The 17594-nt window shown below is 35.4% G+C and overlaps 2 protein-coding genes across 18 annotated transcripts in view; one reads left to right on the top strand and one right to left on the bottom strand.

Moving 5' to 3' along the window:
* The window catches only part of LOC106874322 (myosin light chain kinase, smooth muscle), a 145806-nt gene extending 138676 nt beyond the window's left edge, over positions 1-7130 (top strand). For 6 of the 12 annotated variants that reach the window (XM_052965923.2, XM_089338128.1, XM_089338169.1 and 3 more), the window contains one exon: positions 5728-7130. In XM_052965923.2, coding sequence (XP_052821883.2) covers positions 5728-5781 — 54 coding nt within the window. In that variant the 3' untranslated portion in view covers positions 5782-7130. Of the gene's footprint in view, positions 1-5378 lie in introns of all 12 variants that reach the window. The other 6 variants (XM_052965921.2, XM_052965919.2, XM_052965922.2 and 3 more) reach the window with 1 other exon arrangement.
* A 6487-nt stretch (positions 7131-13617) lies between these two features.
* LOC106874304 (ankyrin repeat and IBR domain-containing protein 1) overlaps positions 13618-17594 on the bottom strand; it is a 303299-nt gene continuing 299322 nt past the window's right edge. For all 6 annotated transcript variants that reach the window (XM_089338084.1, XM_089338105.1, XM_089338091.1 and 3 more), the window contains one exon: positions 13618-15003. In XM_089338084.1, the coding sequence (XP_089194210.1) occupies positions 14096-15003 (908 nt within the window). In that variant the 3' untranslated portion in view covers positions 13618-14095. The remainder of the gene's footprint in view (positions 15004-17594) is intronic.

Here is a 17594-nt window from a genome sequence, read left to right as displayed (position 1 = left end):
AAATAATGAACCTCTTTTGAAGGGAAATTGTACCTATTGTACCTCTCACATGATAGGCAGGAATACTTGCCACTATGCTATCAAGGACTAATCCTTAAAAAGTCAGGAAGTGTGAGAGGTGAATATGATTATAATAGGTAAGTTCACCACTATCAATTCATTGCAGGAGAGTTCACCACCATCAATTCACCATGAGGAAAGTTTACCGAGAAAATATATCAATAGTATCTCACCATTAATAGTTAAAACTATTTTATTGGGAGGGAAAAACAACAGTGAATTGATGACAGTGAACTTACTGGACATGGGTGAATATATTTATTTAACCACTTAATATCCTTAGGATTACAACCATTTCATAAATGTACAACTGTATTGTACAGTGTGTAGCATGCATATTGGTGCCAACATGTAAAATAGTATTTATTATACACTGAAATGATTACATGATGAAGACTGTGAAATGGCCATAATCCTAAGGATATCAAGTGATTAAATGAATACATTCACCTCTCATGTTTCTGACTTTTTATATATTCCTTATGAAATAATTTCATTCAATGGATCTCTTGGATATTAGCTGCATAAAACTCTACGTTATACTCCATGCATATGTATGTGTAATTTCTATCAAAAGTTCAGTTTACTGTGTTTTGCCCTTGGCACAGTTATACATATATACATACATGTGCATATATATATATATATTGGGTACATATATGTACATTTAAATATGTGTGTACATATGCGTGTATGTATGTATGTACACACACACACACACATAATATATATTCATATGAATTACGAAGTATTTACAAGTTGATACTAAAACTGCAACAATTTCAAATGAATGTTAAAAGTTTATCAACATCTAACTGGTGAAAAATATATCTTGTGTGATTTAGCTTTACTTAGTCCAGTGGTTCTCAACTGGGCTCCATATAGCTCTTGGTGGCCTTTGTTGTTAAAATTTTCCTTATAATGTTTAATCATTAAAATATGAGAGGAGTTTTTAGATATCGAATGGTTATGAGAGTCCCTCCCCTAAGTAAGATAGGAATGAAAGAGGTCCGTTGGCAAAAAATAATTGAGAAACACTGATTTTAGTTATTAATCGATTAAATAATATTTTTATGCTTCAAACATTCAGATTAGATTTTGAATTTAATGAACAAGCATTTTATACATTGCTTCACTTCAGTGGCGTTGATATTTATTTTGGAGTAGAAGTCAGTTTATTTTTTTTTTTTATAATTTTCCAGTTAATTATGGAAAGAGTTAAGCCAGCAATATTTTCACATATAAAATCAAGACAAAATATTGAAATATAGATGCAGAGATAGTTTTAATTTTACAAAAATATTTTACTTCCAGTGACAACTTTTTAGGAAGGTAGTAATAAAATTTTAAATAATAAAATTACAATATATATATATATATATATATATATATATATATACATACATACATACGTACACACACACACACACACACACACACACACACACACCTTTTTAACTTGTTTTAGTCATTAGGCTGGTCATGCTGTGGCACTCTCTTGAAGGGTTTAGAAAAAATTGACCCCTGTATATATATATTTTTTTTAAAGTCTAGTACTTATTTTATTGGTTGCTTTTGCCAAACCTCTAAATTACAGAAATGTAAGCAAAACAACAGTAGTTGTCTATCTGTTGTGGGGAACAAACATAAACACAAACACACATAAGTTATGCATACACACACACACATACAACAGACTTCTTTCAGTTTCCATCTACTAAATCCACTCTCAAGGCATTGGTTGGCCCAGTGCTATAGAAGACACTTTCGCAAAATGCCTCAGTGGGGCTGAATCTGAAACCATGCCATTTGGAAGCAAATTTTTACCATACAGCCGCTTCACACACACACATGCGTGCACACACACACTCTTTGTGTGTATATATATACACACATATATATATATATATATATATATATATATCTACATCTCTTCTGCGTGTGTGTGCGTATATACACACACATACACTCTCGCACATACACACTCTCGCACAGACACACACACACACACACACACACACAGAGTCGTGTACAAGTATGACTTGATTGCATGTACCATGCTTTCAGTTAATGTTTTAGGTGCTTATGTAGTCATAAGCATAGACACCTTTTGCCCTGCAGAACATCCAGTATGTGACAGCTGGTGGGATGGAGATGGCCACAACAGCAACCAGCCCCTACTCAGTTCAGTTGAGTAGACCCGAACAACATGAGAACATGGAGATGTGGTCACACAAACGTGTATAAGATTAAATAATATTGTCTCAGATAACTTGTTTTATTTTCAATAAGTTTCTTTCTCTGTGTATAATTAGTGAGGATATATGTGGATATATATATATAGTTGACATCATAAGAATTTATAAACTTTTGAGAGAACTTCAAAGTATTGCTCTGGTACAATGATAGAACGCCCATCATGTCTACAGGATACGTGAGTTCGAATCCTATGCACACCCTTTGGTTTTTTTTTCTTTATCCAAAAGGGTTTTTCAACCCAATATTTACATGCTATTACTGATAGCTTTGTATGTATTTCAAAAACCAATTCTAAAAAAGAATTTTTTCACACACACACAGAGGGAGGGATGGAGAAAGAGAGAGAGAGAGAGAAAGAGAATACTAATCATATTGTTGCTCTGTGTTCTGTTGTTTTACATTCAAATGTTTAGCAACAACGTGAAGATAGAAAAAAAAATCTCCTCCAAAACTATTTAGATTTAATGACGAGTACTTTCAAGGGAGAGAACTCGTACCTCAGTGTGCTGAAAAAGATTGTATGAAATCTCTCGTAATAGTAGTAGTAATTCTCTGACAGGGAAATCAATTAGAAAAGATGTTTTATTAATTAGTAATGAAATAAGTAGATGACATTTTAGATAATTCTTAGAAATTAATGTTTTAGAAATAAATTGAAAGTTTATCTTTTGAAGTAACACAAACCAAATTTTGTGAAAATATTCTTAACAATTAGCACCACAAAATATGTAGGTCTCATTAATTTAATAAATGAATATTTTATGATTGTGAGGTATATTTTCATGACCTATAACAACTTATTGCCAGCATTTCGATCAGGCTGTCTCATTCATACTTTTGACATTCACCAACATTGTTCGTGCCTGTGTGGGAGGAGAGGGTGTATCAATTGTGCTACTCCTTCCTACTCATCTGATATAATTATTAAATAAATAAATAAATGTCCATAGCTTTGGAATTAACGGTATTAAATAAATGGACCACTGTTCATTTCAGTAATGAATATTTGGTTGTTTGATTAGCTCAACTACTGGTTCATTGAATTAGCTTGTAAGTGGCTGAGTATTCCACAGACACATGTACCCTTAATGTAATTCTCAATTAAAATCAGCGTGTCACTGTGTGACAAGGATAGATCCTTGACTTACAGGCACACTCCATCTGACAGGCTTCTCACAATTTCCCCTCTATCAGTTTTGTTCCCAAGTCTTGGATTGACCTGAAGTCATGGTAAAAATGATGATTACCTGTGATACCATGCAATGGAATTGAACCTGGTATCTTATTGTATGGCTTTTAAATAGACAAACATTACAACTCAGTATGGATTGGACAAATTAAATATGGAACTGCTTTTCAAAGAGCTGTAAAGTTATCCTGCTGATCATTTAATGTGAATGGAGCTTGCGGAAGAAGTCCCAGGTAGAACTGAGACAAAGTGGTGATGGCTGATCTCATGGAGGTGATGACAAAGAACTGGGATGATTGGCAGTGTTCAGTTCTGAAGGAGACTTGTCCACCTTGACAAAACTGAGTTCTAGTAGAGCTGTGTGTATATATATGCAACTGGGCCCTTCACCCGATTTCCTTCCTCTCACCTCTACCACCCACTAGTGCTGGTGGCATGGAAGAAAAGTACCCAGTACACACTAAAATGGTTGGCATTAGAAAAAGCATCCAGCTGTAGAGACCATGCCAAAGCAGGCACTGGAGCATACTACAATCTTTGGACCTATTAGATTCTGAAAAATTGTCCAACCCTTCCAGTATGGAAAATGGGTGTTAAATGATGATGATTACAGGAAATATAAAGTAAGACTAAAAAAAAGGATTTTATATGAAAATGTCTGAGATGAATTATTGGTAATTAATTTGATTATCTGTGATTTTTTCAGCAACAGTTTCCGTCATTGTGTATACTCCTGCTTTGCTTAGTCCATTCTAATTTGATTATCATTATCCAGATTATTGACCTCATCTTCAGAGATGAAGCATTACTTTTTAAAATATATACATCTATGCTACATTTTGAAAATTTCCCACCAGAATTAATGGTTATAACACAAGAATTGTATTGATAATATTTTATGCATTTTATAAAAAAAATTATAAAGGTAAAAATGAAAAGGTAGACATAGAAGCTGTACTTTTCTGATGTTAGAAAGGAAATCATATCCTACTATAAAATGAAACTTCCATATTTAATAAAGAACCAGTGTAGGAACTTTGGAAATATTTAAGGCTCGCTGATAACCAACTACTAAGATAAGCTTAATATTATTGTTCTTACTGAAATATAAATATGCTAAAGTGTAGCATATATTGTACATCTGTCAGTGGGCTAGAGGATAAAAATGTTACTACCCCTTAGCTCAGAAATAAGGGTTCTTAATTCAAGTTTAATCTAATATTTTGTGTGTGTGTATGTGTTACTACTTTGTGACTAGTGTTGGTCTTTTTACATCCTTATAACTTAGCATTTTAACAAAAAAGAGACTGATAAAATAAGTAGCAAACTTAAAAAGAAAAAGTTCTTGAATTGATTTGTTTAGCTCTAAACCCTTCCCTGTAAGGTGACGCCCCAGCATGGCCATGGTGCAACAACTGAAACAAGTAAAAGTATAAAAGTGTGTCCAGGAAACAATACATCTGATGATGATTTGGACGTCAAACAGATTTAAACATAATCTCAATGTAAATCTTAAATAAAATGTTTTGTCTCTAAAGATAAAGACCAAGTCCAATAATTTATTGTCATATAAAAGATTATTTTTTTGATTGTCTATCATCTTTCAAGATGTTTTAGTAGCTTCAATGGAGTCTGTTATTGAATATACATTGTAAATTATGTAATTGTTGTTGTTAAGATATTCAGCGCTATTAATAATAACAATAATAATCCACTTTGTTGTTTGTTGTATTTTTGAACACTAAAAATATCTGTGCAGTTTTTTCTTTATTCTTTTATTTTTGTTTTGTCGTCTTTCTTTACTTTGTTTTATTTAACTTTGAGTTGAGTTTTGCATGATGTTTGTTTTTTTGTTTTCTTTTTGCTTTAGAAAAATGGCACTGCTATTCGCGCTCTGAATCACATAACAGGCAGGTTTTCTGAAAGATCTTCATCCACATCAGAATCCACTTCATTTTCTCTACCTACCCAATATTCAGTCTCGAATGAAAGAAGGACATTTTTTAGGAATTCAAAGCCACCAAAACCTTAAGCAGTTTACCAGTGCAGTTTTTAATGCCAAAACACTTAGGCTGTTTACCATCCAGTGATTTTTGTCTTGCTGAATTAATTATTCAGACAGTTCATATCTACTTCATTCTTCATTTAAATTATCAAATCCATCAAAAACCTTTTTTCATGCAAAAACTAATGTTGAAAATCCTTCTTCCTTCTCTAAGGTGATACAAGAAATTGAAAAGATCAGAGCCGAGTCTGCTGCCGACAGTGTATGAAATAAGCTGTTGAGAGAAAGAAGAGATCTGTATGTCTTGTATATTAAATAGTTCTTTTGAGTTAAAAAGGGATGAGAGAGTTTTATAAGCATTGCACTGATGTACAAGATACACTAGTCTAGTTTTTTTTTTCTTACTTTGGATTTGGCAAAGAACAATATAATGCTATCTGGAATAATTTAGACGTTAAAACTTCCACAGGGCCCTATTTTCATTCTCTACAATGGCTTCAGTCAGAAAAGAAAAAGAAAAACCAATAAGCAGTTGATCTGTGATATGAAAAAAATTTGTTATATTTCTGCTTTTTTTTCTCCTCTATACCTCCCTCCTCTAACAAAATAATAAATAAAACTTCAGGCAGAAATTAGCAAAGTTTCTTTAGCAAACAGTTTTGTTTATGTGACATGTAAAGTTAGGGGTCACTATTTTATTTAGCACATTGGCTACTGTTATCAGTGTGATTACAAATTTTGTTCAGTTATTGAACAGCTTATTTTATTTCATCTAATTTATATATACGGCATTATCAATTACTATACTAATTCTCACTCAGAACAGGGAGGGAGGAAAAATGATCATTGAAATTAAAATTTTTTTAAAAATTGAAAAAAAAAAGATATGTAATTTTTTTTTTTTATAGTTTGAACTCATTTTTAAAGCAAGAGAAATTTTGTAACGTTGAGATTAGAAATAACTTATTATAAATGTTAATTTCTCTAATTGCTATATTTGTTTAATTACTGTATTAGAGATTTTGTTCTTCTTTTTTTTATATATTATACTGAGTTTATATGTTTATTTACAGCATTGTACATAACTTTTAAGAAATGGGAACCTGTAAAATACTTCCAAAGATACAAACTTTTACTTTTAACTTAATTTTCGACCAGGTGAACATGTGTTCATGCCCCAGCATGGCCACAGTCAAATGACTGAAACAAGTGTAAGAAGATAGATCTTGAATTCTTTTGATTAATGTGAGCTGCTGATATTTCTCTTTTGCTAATTACCCTAAGTGTTTAATTAGATCTTAGTTTTTAAGTTAAAATAATAAAAAGTTTAAGATATAATACACACATATAAATTCAATATTAACAAGATCAAACAAATTTCCCATTAATTGATTAATAATATTCTTGCTACCAATTCCATGATCAAGAAGTCAATTTATATTGGAAGTATGTGTTGGGTTCCTTTTTAAATTAATTTTATTCTGTTTACAAACTGAAACGATGGGATACTAATTATCTGAGCTATGCTTCTAAGTTCTTCCTGTCTTTAACTAAATTATGTGGTTTTATAGCACTAAATAAAAACAAAATGTTTACATAAACGATTTTTATCTTTAATATAATTTTGTTTTGTTTTTCTTTAAACTGTCTTTGTATGCCATTTTGTAATTTCAGAAAGAATGGATATTGAGTCATCATTGTTTCAAAATTGTGTTTTACTTGGATTTGTCATATTTACAATACAGCATATTTGATCTGCTCTTTCAATGTTTTGATTTTAGCTTGTGTGTGGTGGGGAGTGTGTAACTGTATGCTCTTTCTGTTTCATGCACTACAAAACCTGTATCTGCCTCTGTTTCATATTAAGGAACCTGCTTTTATTGCAGTATAAAAAGACTTGTCAGTCATACAGTGTTAAGGTTTCCTTTCACAATTGAATCAATTTTGATGTGTAGGACTTAATCTATTCCTAGATGTGAAATCCTCATTGCTGGGTGGTGAAAAAGCTACACCACTTTCATGTGGGTATTTAGAACTAGGCGTGGAAAAGGTTATAAGTGTTTAGATTTCACGCAAGGCTTCGAGTCATAAGGAAGATTTATTGGAATGGATAGAGATTTGGTAAGATAGTTATTGATTTACTAACATATTGTTTAATAATATTTTCTAAACTCTGTGCTGGCACCATGGAAAAAGCATCCATGCTGGTGCCATATTAAAAGCACTTGTGCTGGTGTCACATACTACAGAACCAATGCCAGCACTACATACAAAGCACCCAGTACACTCTGTAAAGTAGTTGGTGTTAAGAAGGGCATCCAGCCATAGAAACCGTACTAAAACATGACTTGAGCCTAATGCAGCCTTCTGGCTTTCCAGCTCCTGTCAAACTGTCTAACCCAGGCCAGTATGGAAAAACGGATGTTAATTCATGATGATGATCATATTGTAAGAAGATTTAACACATTAGGTTAGGCTAGTTATTAAGTTAACTAATTATTGGGTCATCCCATAAATAATGCAGTTTTTTTTCAATTGCATGACTGGGAGCCGGAGGGGGGGAGGGATAAACTACCTGCATCAACTTGCTAACAAAAAAAGGTAGTAATTTTACCTTATTCTTAGTGGAAGCTTTGAAGAGTTTCAGTTTAAGTTATTTTCTCAAAGCTATAATGGAAGAGCATATTTTGCTTTGAGTTCAATAAAAGCAACAACACAACGAAAAGTGTGAGGAATATTAATGCAGTATATGAGGACCGAACAATAAGTGTAAGCCAGTATCAACGGTGGTTCTAGAAATTCCAAGCTGGAAACTTCAGCCTAGAAGACAAGCCTTGTCATAGAGCTCAATGAGGACGTCCTGCAAACTTTGGAACAAAATCCCATCATAACTGTTGAGAATCTTGGATTTAGTCATTCGACTATTCATCGACATTGTGTGCCATTGGAAAAGTCAGCAAATTGGATCAATGGGTTCCTCACAAACTTTCCAAGTTTAATCGCACACACACACACACACAGTGAATGTGTGCTCTTCTTTGCTCTAATGTCTCACGAATGAACCTTTTTTGGACTGAATAGTGACTGGTGACAAGAAATGGGTTCTCTTTAAAAATGTCACCGAAGACAGTGGGTAGGGAAAGGAGAAACACTAGCACCCCAAGCTAAAGAAGGTCTTCGCCCACGTAAGGTGTTGTTATCTGTTTGGTGGGATATGAAAGGTTTAGTCCACTTTGAACTTTTTTAACCAAATGATAACAAAGGAGATCTACTGTGAGCAGCTTAAGTCAGCTTTAGGAAAAAAATGACCATCTTTGGTCTAAAGACAAAAGGTGTTCTTCCATCAGTTCTTTCTACTCTAGGCACAGAACCCGAAAGTTTTGGGGAGTGGGGGTTCAACCGATTAGATTGACTCCAGTTTGCAATTGGTACTTAATTTATCGACCCTGAAAGGATGAAAGGCAATGCTCAGTCACATACAGTGAGGATGACATTCCAAAGGCTGGAGCAGTTTGAATGGGAAATGATACCCCACTCACCCTATTCGCTGGATATTGCCCAATCTGATTATCATTTATTCCGTAGTCTTCAAAATCATTTGGACAGATAAAATACGAATTCTGTAGCTGAGGTCAGAACAGTACTGGAGGAGTATTTTTCATCACGGACAAGTGAATTTTGAAAAAGGGGCCTTGCAAATCTACCAGATAGATGGAAAAGCATTGTAGAAAATGGAGATTATATTTTAGATTAAAGAAGAATTTTATCTTAATTTAAAAAAATAAAAGTATAAAAAACTGCATTATTTATGGGATGACCCAATACTATTAATGATATGGAAGGCAGATGTTACACACATATACGATGGACTTCTTTCAGTTTCTGTCCACCAAATCCACTCACAATGCTTTCGTTGGCCTGAAAGAAAGCTTCTTACCACAGCCACACCTGTGCCTATAGTACTTCCCTTCCTTTCAGGTCTGATACTTATTCTTTTGATTTTTTTTTTTTGTTGAACTGCTGAATTATTGAGATGTAAACAAATCAATATTGGTTGTCAAGTGGTGGCAGGCAAAAACAACACAAACACATGCACACACACACACACATATATTTATAATGGACTTCCACAAACAAAGCATTCATAGGCTTGGTAGAAGACATTGGCCCAAGACACCACATGGTTGCAAAACAAGCTTCTTAACCATGTGGCCATGCTTCAATATTCAAATTGCATTTTGGAATTTTCTCTTTGTATTTGTCCATAGTAGTAGTGGTCATCTGTTGATGGATACACTAAACCACGGAACATTAATTATCTTGTTAGATTGATAACTGACAGATTGAAAAAGGAAGAAATAATTACTGAAATATTTTACGAATGTGACAGTCAAAATTGGTCAAAACAAGAGAAATACATTAAAAGAAAAAGGTAATGAATCAGAAATCATCTTTAATTTTCTAGTTTTAATACCGACATTGATGATAGCAATTCCAAATCTTGTTACTTTGCTTTACATTTATCAACCTTTTTATTAATTAGAAAACTAGAGTAAAAATTTTTATTTTTTTAATTTGTTTTTCTCTTATTAGCAAAACTAACTTTTTATTTTTTATAATAGATTCTCCTCTCTTTCCATCTTTTTTGATCAGTCTGGCTTCCAAAAAGTGATAAGCTGTTGACCTACATTAAGTAATACACTGATAAAAATCTTTCATGAATGTAAACTCTGATGATAAGATGTTTATTGGCTTTCGCATATTCATCTCATTCTGATTCTTTCACAATCCTCAACTCTCTACATTAATGTATTTTATGCATTTTGTCCCCTACTTATAATCCTTGACTGGCACACACATATTTCAAACATGCTTGATCTCACCTCCAAACCTATCTTTTATCAAACTATCACTTTCTCTGCAACTCTTGAATCTGCAGGACTCTTGCCTTATCTTCACTACTCATCCACAATCTAGGTAACATCTCTTGGGTCCTATGGTACTAAAAGATATCCCAGTGATTGGAGTTCTTTCAGTTCTAACGTAACTACTCCTGTCAGTATATATACTTCATCTAACCCTCTGGCTTTCCAGCTCCTGTCAAACTGTCTGGCCCATGCCAGTATGGAAAAAACGGATGTTAATTCATGATGATGATCATATTGTAAGAGGATTTAACACATTAGGTTAGGCTAGTTATTAAGTTTACTAATTATTGGTCATCCCATAAATGTTTTTTTTTTTCAATTGCATGAACTGGGAGCCTGAGGGGAAAAGGGATAAACTACCTGCATCAACTTGCTATAAAAACAGGTAGTAATTTTACCTGGACATAAAACTAAAGACAATTTTTAATTCATTAATTTTTTAGGTTTGTCCTTACACATTTCATCCATATCGAAATCTCACCACCCCAAATCCTTCAAGTGGATCACTTATAGCTTATACAGCTACACTATAGCAGTTGAAACAAAGAACATGGCCTACATTACTTGCAGGAACTCACCCATGCATCTTTTAATATGCACTATAATTCCTTCAGGATCATCTTCAAAAGGATGTTTCTTTAAAAATGCTGCCATTCTTTTTAGTCCCTTGTCAAAAGTATTTCATACATTACAGAATCCTTTGCCTTCCACTTCTAAACAATAATAGTTCTGTTAATGGTGCTCCTGTAGCAAAAGCCTCCTCATTTGCAACCCATTTTGTATCTAACTCTATGCATTAAATCTTCTCCAAAACTATTGCTTTCCACTCGACCAGGCTAACCACCACATACAGATACATACCAAGTGTGAAAGCATCTTTGCTCATTTCAAACCAACAAGGCTACTAGTGCTGACAATCAATGCCCCTATCCTCACTAAACTCAAAGATCAATATCTCTCTCTACAATGATATCTTGATCATTGGAAATATCCTATAATTTTGATCCATTCTCAAGAAAACCCACCCAACTATCAACATATTGCACTCATTTCCAACATCTCAAAGTTGAGGGAGTTAGCCATTACCTATACCCCTCTCCAAAATCTTGAAACATATTTCTTTCTTAATGACCACCACTATATACTTTCATAATATCAGACCTACTGGTGAACTTTTCTTCTCTATTACTAAGCAGTACTCCCACCTCCATTTGGGAAATTTGTTGGGAATAGTTGTTGCCTCAGTAACACATTCAGCTATGTGTCTGACCTGTGAATCCTTAAGCGAAACTGCCAGTCTATAAAATCCATTCATCTCTAGGATTGTTTGCTTCCTGTCAGATGACAGCTCAATGTAAGTTTAAGAATCTTTTTCTAATCCACTGTTACAAATGGTGTGCTCCAAGGTTCGGTTTTGTCTCTCATACTCTTCCTCCTCCCCTAAACTTCTGCATTCAAGCTTCATCCATACATAACCTTGATACCAATCTTTGTCACATTTAACAGCAGAAATAATTCCTAATCATTTCTCAGTTTCCTTCTATTGCTAAGGTGTGACACTTTTTTACACAGCTGCTGTCATCCATATGCAACACATGATCATACCAGCACAGTCGTCTCTCTTAAAACCACATCTGATGTTTCTTATGTCCAACTTTTCTCTCAGGGCACTTACACTCTGTCGTGTATGCACACTGACATTACACACCCAGCAGAGCATACTAGCTTTATTTCTTGCAAGCTTATGCATACCCTCAGCAGTCACATCCCATGTTTCACTGCCATGTAGCATGGCTGCTTGCACACGTACATCATACAGTCTACCTTTTACTCTGAGCGAGAGGCCTTTTGTCACCAGCAGAGGTAGGAGCTCGCTGAACTTTGCCCAGGCTATTCTTATTCTAGCAGCTACATTCTCAGAGCATCCACCCTGATTTGGTCACCTAGATAATGGAAGCTCTCAACTACTGGTTTTTTTTCCCTGGCATGTGACGGAAACTGTTTCTGCATATTTTCAGTGTTTATTGCCCCTGAGCATTTGCCACAAACAAAAATTATCTTCCCAGTTAGCCTTCCTTTGATATTGCTGCACCTCTTATGTGCCATAGCTTACACTGGGTAGGGTACATCTTATGGAGTTTCTACCTACACCTTTCCAAATAAATTTTGCTCACCTGATTGGCATACTCTAGCTTTTGTCCTGTAAATGTGTAGTCTCCTCACTCTGCTTTCTCACCTGTTAGTATGATGCCTTTTACTCCCCAAGAATTGGCTGATCTCATGCTGCCTCCATTCCCAATTCACTTGCTCTCCTTCTCATCACGTTGTTTTCTGGGTCTGACTAACCCCTACATTGAGTCCTTTCCATCTAGACTGTTGACTTTGGAATTTCCACCTCTGCCCATGTATTTTCTGCAGCTGTCAGCTATGTAATAGTAGTATTAACATTATTTATCTCATTGGTCTAGGGGAGCCTGCACAGACTATGGGCACAACTACTTCTAGATCAAACCGATTAAAAGAAAAAAAAAACTTTTACAGAAGGATGTGATTTTTCTAGCTAAACTTCCCTATATTCTAAACGAAATACCTTGGATCTAATATTCTCTTTGATCTGTGATAATGCCATTTTTTTTCAATCCCCAACTTGTCTTATGTCTTTCACTTCTTTTCTAATATTTAGTCAATTATCATTAATAAAACTAAAATTTCTGGTTCTTTACAATATATCAGAACATATATCCCATTTCTAATAACACAACATTTACCTTCATCCTTCAAATCAAAACTATCTTTATTCTTCTTGCTATCTGCAAATATTTGAAGTGTCATTGACTCTCTCAACAATAATTCCTTCTTCCTGCTAATCTCGATGGTTGTCTATTTCTACACAGTTTCAATGTAATAATGTAGTCTGTTTCCCCCTTATGAACTGGTGCTTAAATTCAGATTTTATAGCATTACATGGATGACATAAAGGAGGAGAACAAGGTGTGTTTGAGAAAGATATTCTATTGAGTCAAGAAATGTACTAGTTTATAAAGATATAAAGACAGAATACTCCATACCAAGGGAGTAAATCTCTTACAGTTCATGAATAATGATGATGCTAATATTAGATTGTTAATTGATCACCTTTTGGCATTAGAAGATGAAATAACAGATCAACAGAAAACAAAGTTAAGAGTATTTTTACTTTGATTACTTTTGAGTAAACAGAGAAAATGAGTGACTTGGGGGGGGAAAAACTTGGCAATAATGAGAGATAGTTTTATTTCTTCACCAAAATGCAAAAATATGAATGACCATAGAAACAGAGGCTGGTATCAAAATAGGTGGTATATTGCAGTCTAGATTCTCATCAAATTTGAAACATATATATAGGGTTTGTTTGTACACAACAAGTTTTGATATAATATCAACAATACAAAAATCACAATTGAGGTAAATGTTTTTAAGTTTACCGACATGAATGCCTTCTACAACCATTAAAAACCTTTTTTCAAAATTAAGAAATGCAGGCCACATGCAATATTATTTTCAAAAGCATTACATTCTAAATTTCCATACTCTATAGAACCCATTCACCAATTTCAATGCTAGGCATGTTTTTTTTTTTTGTTCTTTTTTTTTTTTCCTTCTCAAAGAAATACATTAAACAGAAAAATATTGGCCATTGCTTTCCTCATTGTGGTCTTTGGTAGTGTTATTTGGTCTTGTAGTTACCTCTTGGCTCACTGCTGGATCACAGGAAGCAGTGCATTGGTTACCATAACCTTCATCCACCTGATCTTCATTACCATTCCTCACTGTGTTTAGATCGTTAACAATTAAGTCTCTGGTACTTGCTTCTGGTGATTTAAATGTGTTGGTTTCATTAGGACCTTCTGTGGATGAATCAACTGCAATATCTTGCTCACTATTTTCGAATAATGACTCAGTCATGTGTAATAAATTTTGTGATATTTCTAACAAAGACACACAATCTGTGTCGAAATGTTTTACTGTAATTTGGGCTTTCTCAACAAAGTTTGATTTACCTGTAGGCTTCTCATTCTCTCCATCACTACAGTCAGCAGTCATTTCAACTTTTTTTAAACAGTTATTAGCTGAAATATCTAATGACTGATTTAACTCGGTTGAACTGTCAAAAGATTTTGAACGACTCTGAGAGATTGAAGCATCTTGAAATTGGGTGCTAATTTCATTTTTTTTCATGCCAAAACTGAAGTCTTTATTCAAAAAGCTATTGGTCTTATCCTCATCTGTAGCAAGGATATTTGTTACTGATAAATCCTTTATAATACCAAAACAAGAGTTAGTGGAGGGGGGTGATACGGGTAGTGGTTTTGTTTGGGCTCCTGCATAAGCTCCGAGTTGCTCGAGTTCTTCAGTTGCAATTTCGGATTGTAATGACATTTTGGAATTACAGGATCTTGAAAGGATGTTCTCATTGCTGCTAGGACTTTTTACTGGTGTTGCAGGATCCACATTTTCTGTTTTGGACAAATCTCTCTTAACCCACACATCAGAGGAATTAGACTGCATTTGTTCTACAGCTTCTGAAAGAATAAGACCGTAAGAAATTTTCATGAGCAACACAAGCTGAATTTAATTTAGTTTCTCTATTTTAATCATTTTTGTTTTCCTCTACTAGCACAGATATATAACTGCTCAGATTTACAGAGCGACCTATTACTTGCATGTGTATTGTAGATTATCAGCCAAATCATTAATTACACATAGATATATTCCTTAAATTCAGGAAAGGTGAAGAATTTGCATGGAGTAATTAAGTAAGAGGTCTCTTTCTAAAATTAACTTTTAAGTGGTAATGGTCTGTATTTTGAAAGAAGAAAGAGTACTTATGTTTTTATTTTTATATCATCATCATCGTCTAACGTCCGCTTTCCATGCTAGCATGGGTTGGACGATTTGACTGAAGACTGGTGAAACCGGATGGCAACACCAGGCTCCAATCTAATTTGGCAGAGTTTCTACAGCTGGATGCCCTTCCTAACGCCAACCACTCAGAGAGTGTAGTGGGTGCTTTTACGTGTCACCCGCACGAAAACGGCCACGCTCGAAATGGTGTCTTTTATGTGCCACCCGCACAAGCCAGTCCAGGGGCACTGGCAACAATCTCGCTTGAAAATCCTACGGGAGCCAGTCAGGCGGTACTGGCAACGGCCACGCTCAAAATGGTGCATCTCATGTGCCAGTCCAGGGGCACTGGCAACTATCTTACTTGGCTTGCTGGGTCTTCTCACGCTCAGCACATTTCCAAAGGTCTCGGTTAGTAGTCATCGCCTCGGTGAGGCCCAATGTTCGAAGGTCTTGCCTCACCACCTCAGCCCAGGTCTTCCTGGGCCTACCTCTTCCACGGGTTCCCTCAACTGTTAGGGTGTGGCACTTTTTCACGCAGCTATCCTCATCCATTCTCACCACATGTCCATACCAGCGCAATCGTCTCTCTTGCACACCACAACTGATGCTTCTAATGTTCAGCTTTTCTCTCAAGATACTCTGACGGGTATTCACATTGACATTACACATCCAACGGAGCATACTGGCTTCATTCCTTGTGAGCTTACGTATGTCCTCAGCAGTTACAGCCCATGTTTCACTGCCATGTAGCATGGCTGTTCGTACGCATGCGTCATACAGTCTGCCTTTTACTCTGAGTGAGAGTCCCTTTGTCGCCAGCAGGGGTAAGAGCTCTCTAAACTTTGCCCAGGCTATTCTTATTCTAGCAGCTACACTTTCAGCGCACCCACCCCCACTACTAACTTGGTCGCCCAGATAGCGGGAGCTATCGACTACCTCTAGTTTTTCACCCTGGAATGAGATAGAAGTTGTTTCCTGTTTGTTTAGTCTTTATTGCACCTGAACATCTGCCACAAACAAAAACTAACTTCCTAGTTAACCTGCCTTTGATGTTGCTGCAACTCTTATGTGTCCATAGCTTGCACCGGGTACATCTTATAGAGTTACTACCTACTCCTTTTCTACATACTGAGCAGGGCCATCTACCTGAAGGGGTTTGTGTTTTATCTACCTTCCTACTTATTAGGATTTTGGTTTTAGCTAGGTTGACTCTAAGGCCCTTCAATTCTAGACCTTGCTTCCACACCTGAAACTTCTCCTCTAGTTCTGATAGTGACTCCGCAATTAGGGCAAGGTCATCAGCATAGAGGAGCTCCCAGGGGCAACCTGTCTTGAACTCCTCTGTGATTGCCTGGAGGACTATGATAAATAAGAGGGGGCTGAGGACGGAACCTTGGTGGACCTCTACCTCTACCCAGAATTCATTGCTGTACTCATTTCCAACCCTCACCTTACTGGCAGCATCTCTGTACATGGCTCGCACAGCTCTCACTAACCATTCTTCTATCCCAAGTTTCCTCATTGACCACCAGATAAGGGATTGGGGGACCCTGTCAAAGGCTTTCTCCATGTCAACGAAAGCCAGGTACAGAGGTTTATCCTTAGCTAGGTATTTCTCCTTCAGCTGTCTCACTAGAAATAAGGCATCAGTAGTGCTTTTACCTGGCACAAACCCAAACTGCATCTCATCTAAATTGATTCGCTCCCTAATTAGTTGGGCTATGACCCTCTCTGTAACTTTCATAACCTGATCTAACAGCTTGATGCCTCTGTAATTATTTGTATCTAAAGCGTCACCTTTACCTTTGTAGCAGTTGACTATGATGCTGCTACACCAGTCATTGAAATACACATTGAAAATTTTAAAAACTTTCTGATGAGTTGATTGATCAGGTCAATAAATTTAAACATTTCCTAGGATTCTTTAAATAGCTATCTCATAATGGCTATGTCTAAAGGTTACATAAAGTGAGATACTTAAATGTAATAGTCCCATTTTAGAGTCGTAATAGAGGGACTTTTCGCAGGTTAAAATCTGACAATTCAAATTGTGTTTTACTTGACAAAATTGAATGAAGTCAATGAGCTCCATTGCGTGGTCATTTGGCTCACCAGAAATAAGAGCTATATTGCCTTCAAATCACACCCTATTGTCTTTCAAACAAAAAACCTGTTAGATAATGTAGTTCAAGATAGACTGTATGAGAAAAGATGAGATGCTTGAGGTTGAAATGTAACTATTCATAGGTCTGCAGGCTCAGAGCTA

Source organism: Octopus bimaculoides, chromosome 2, assembly GCF_046866305.1.
Source record: "Octopus bimaculoides isolate indiv1 chromosome 2, ASM4686630v1, whole genome shotgun sequence".
Taxonomy (NCBI): Eukaryota; Metazoa; Mollusca; class Cephalopoda; order Octopoda; family Octopodidae; genus Octopus; species Octopus bimaculoides.
This window is presented reverse-complemented; position numbering and strand designations above follow the sequence as displayed.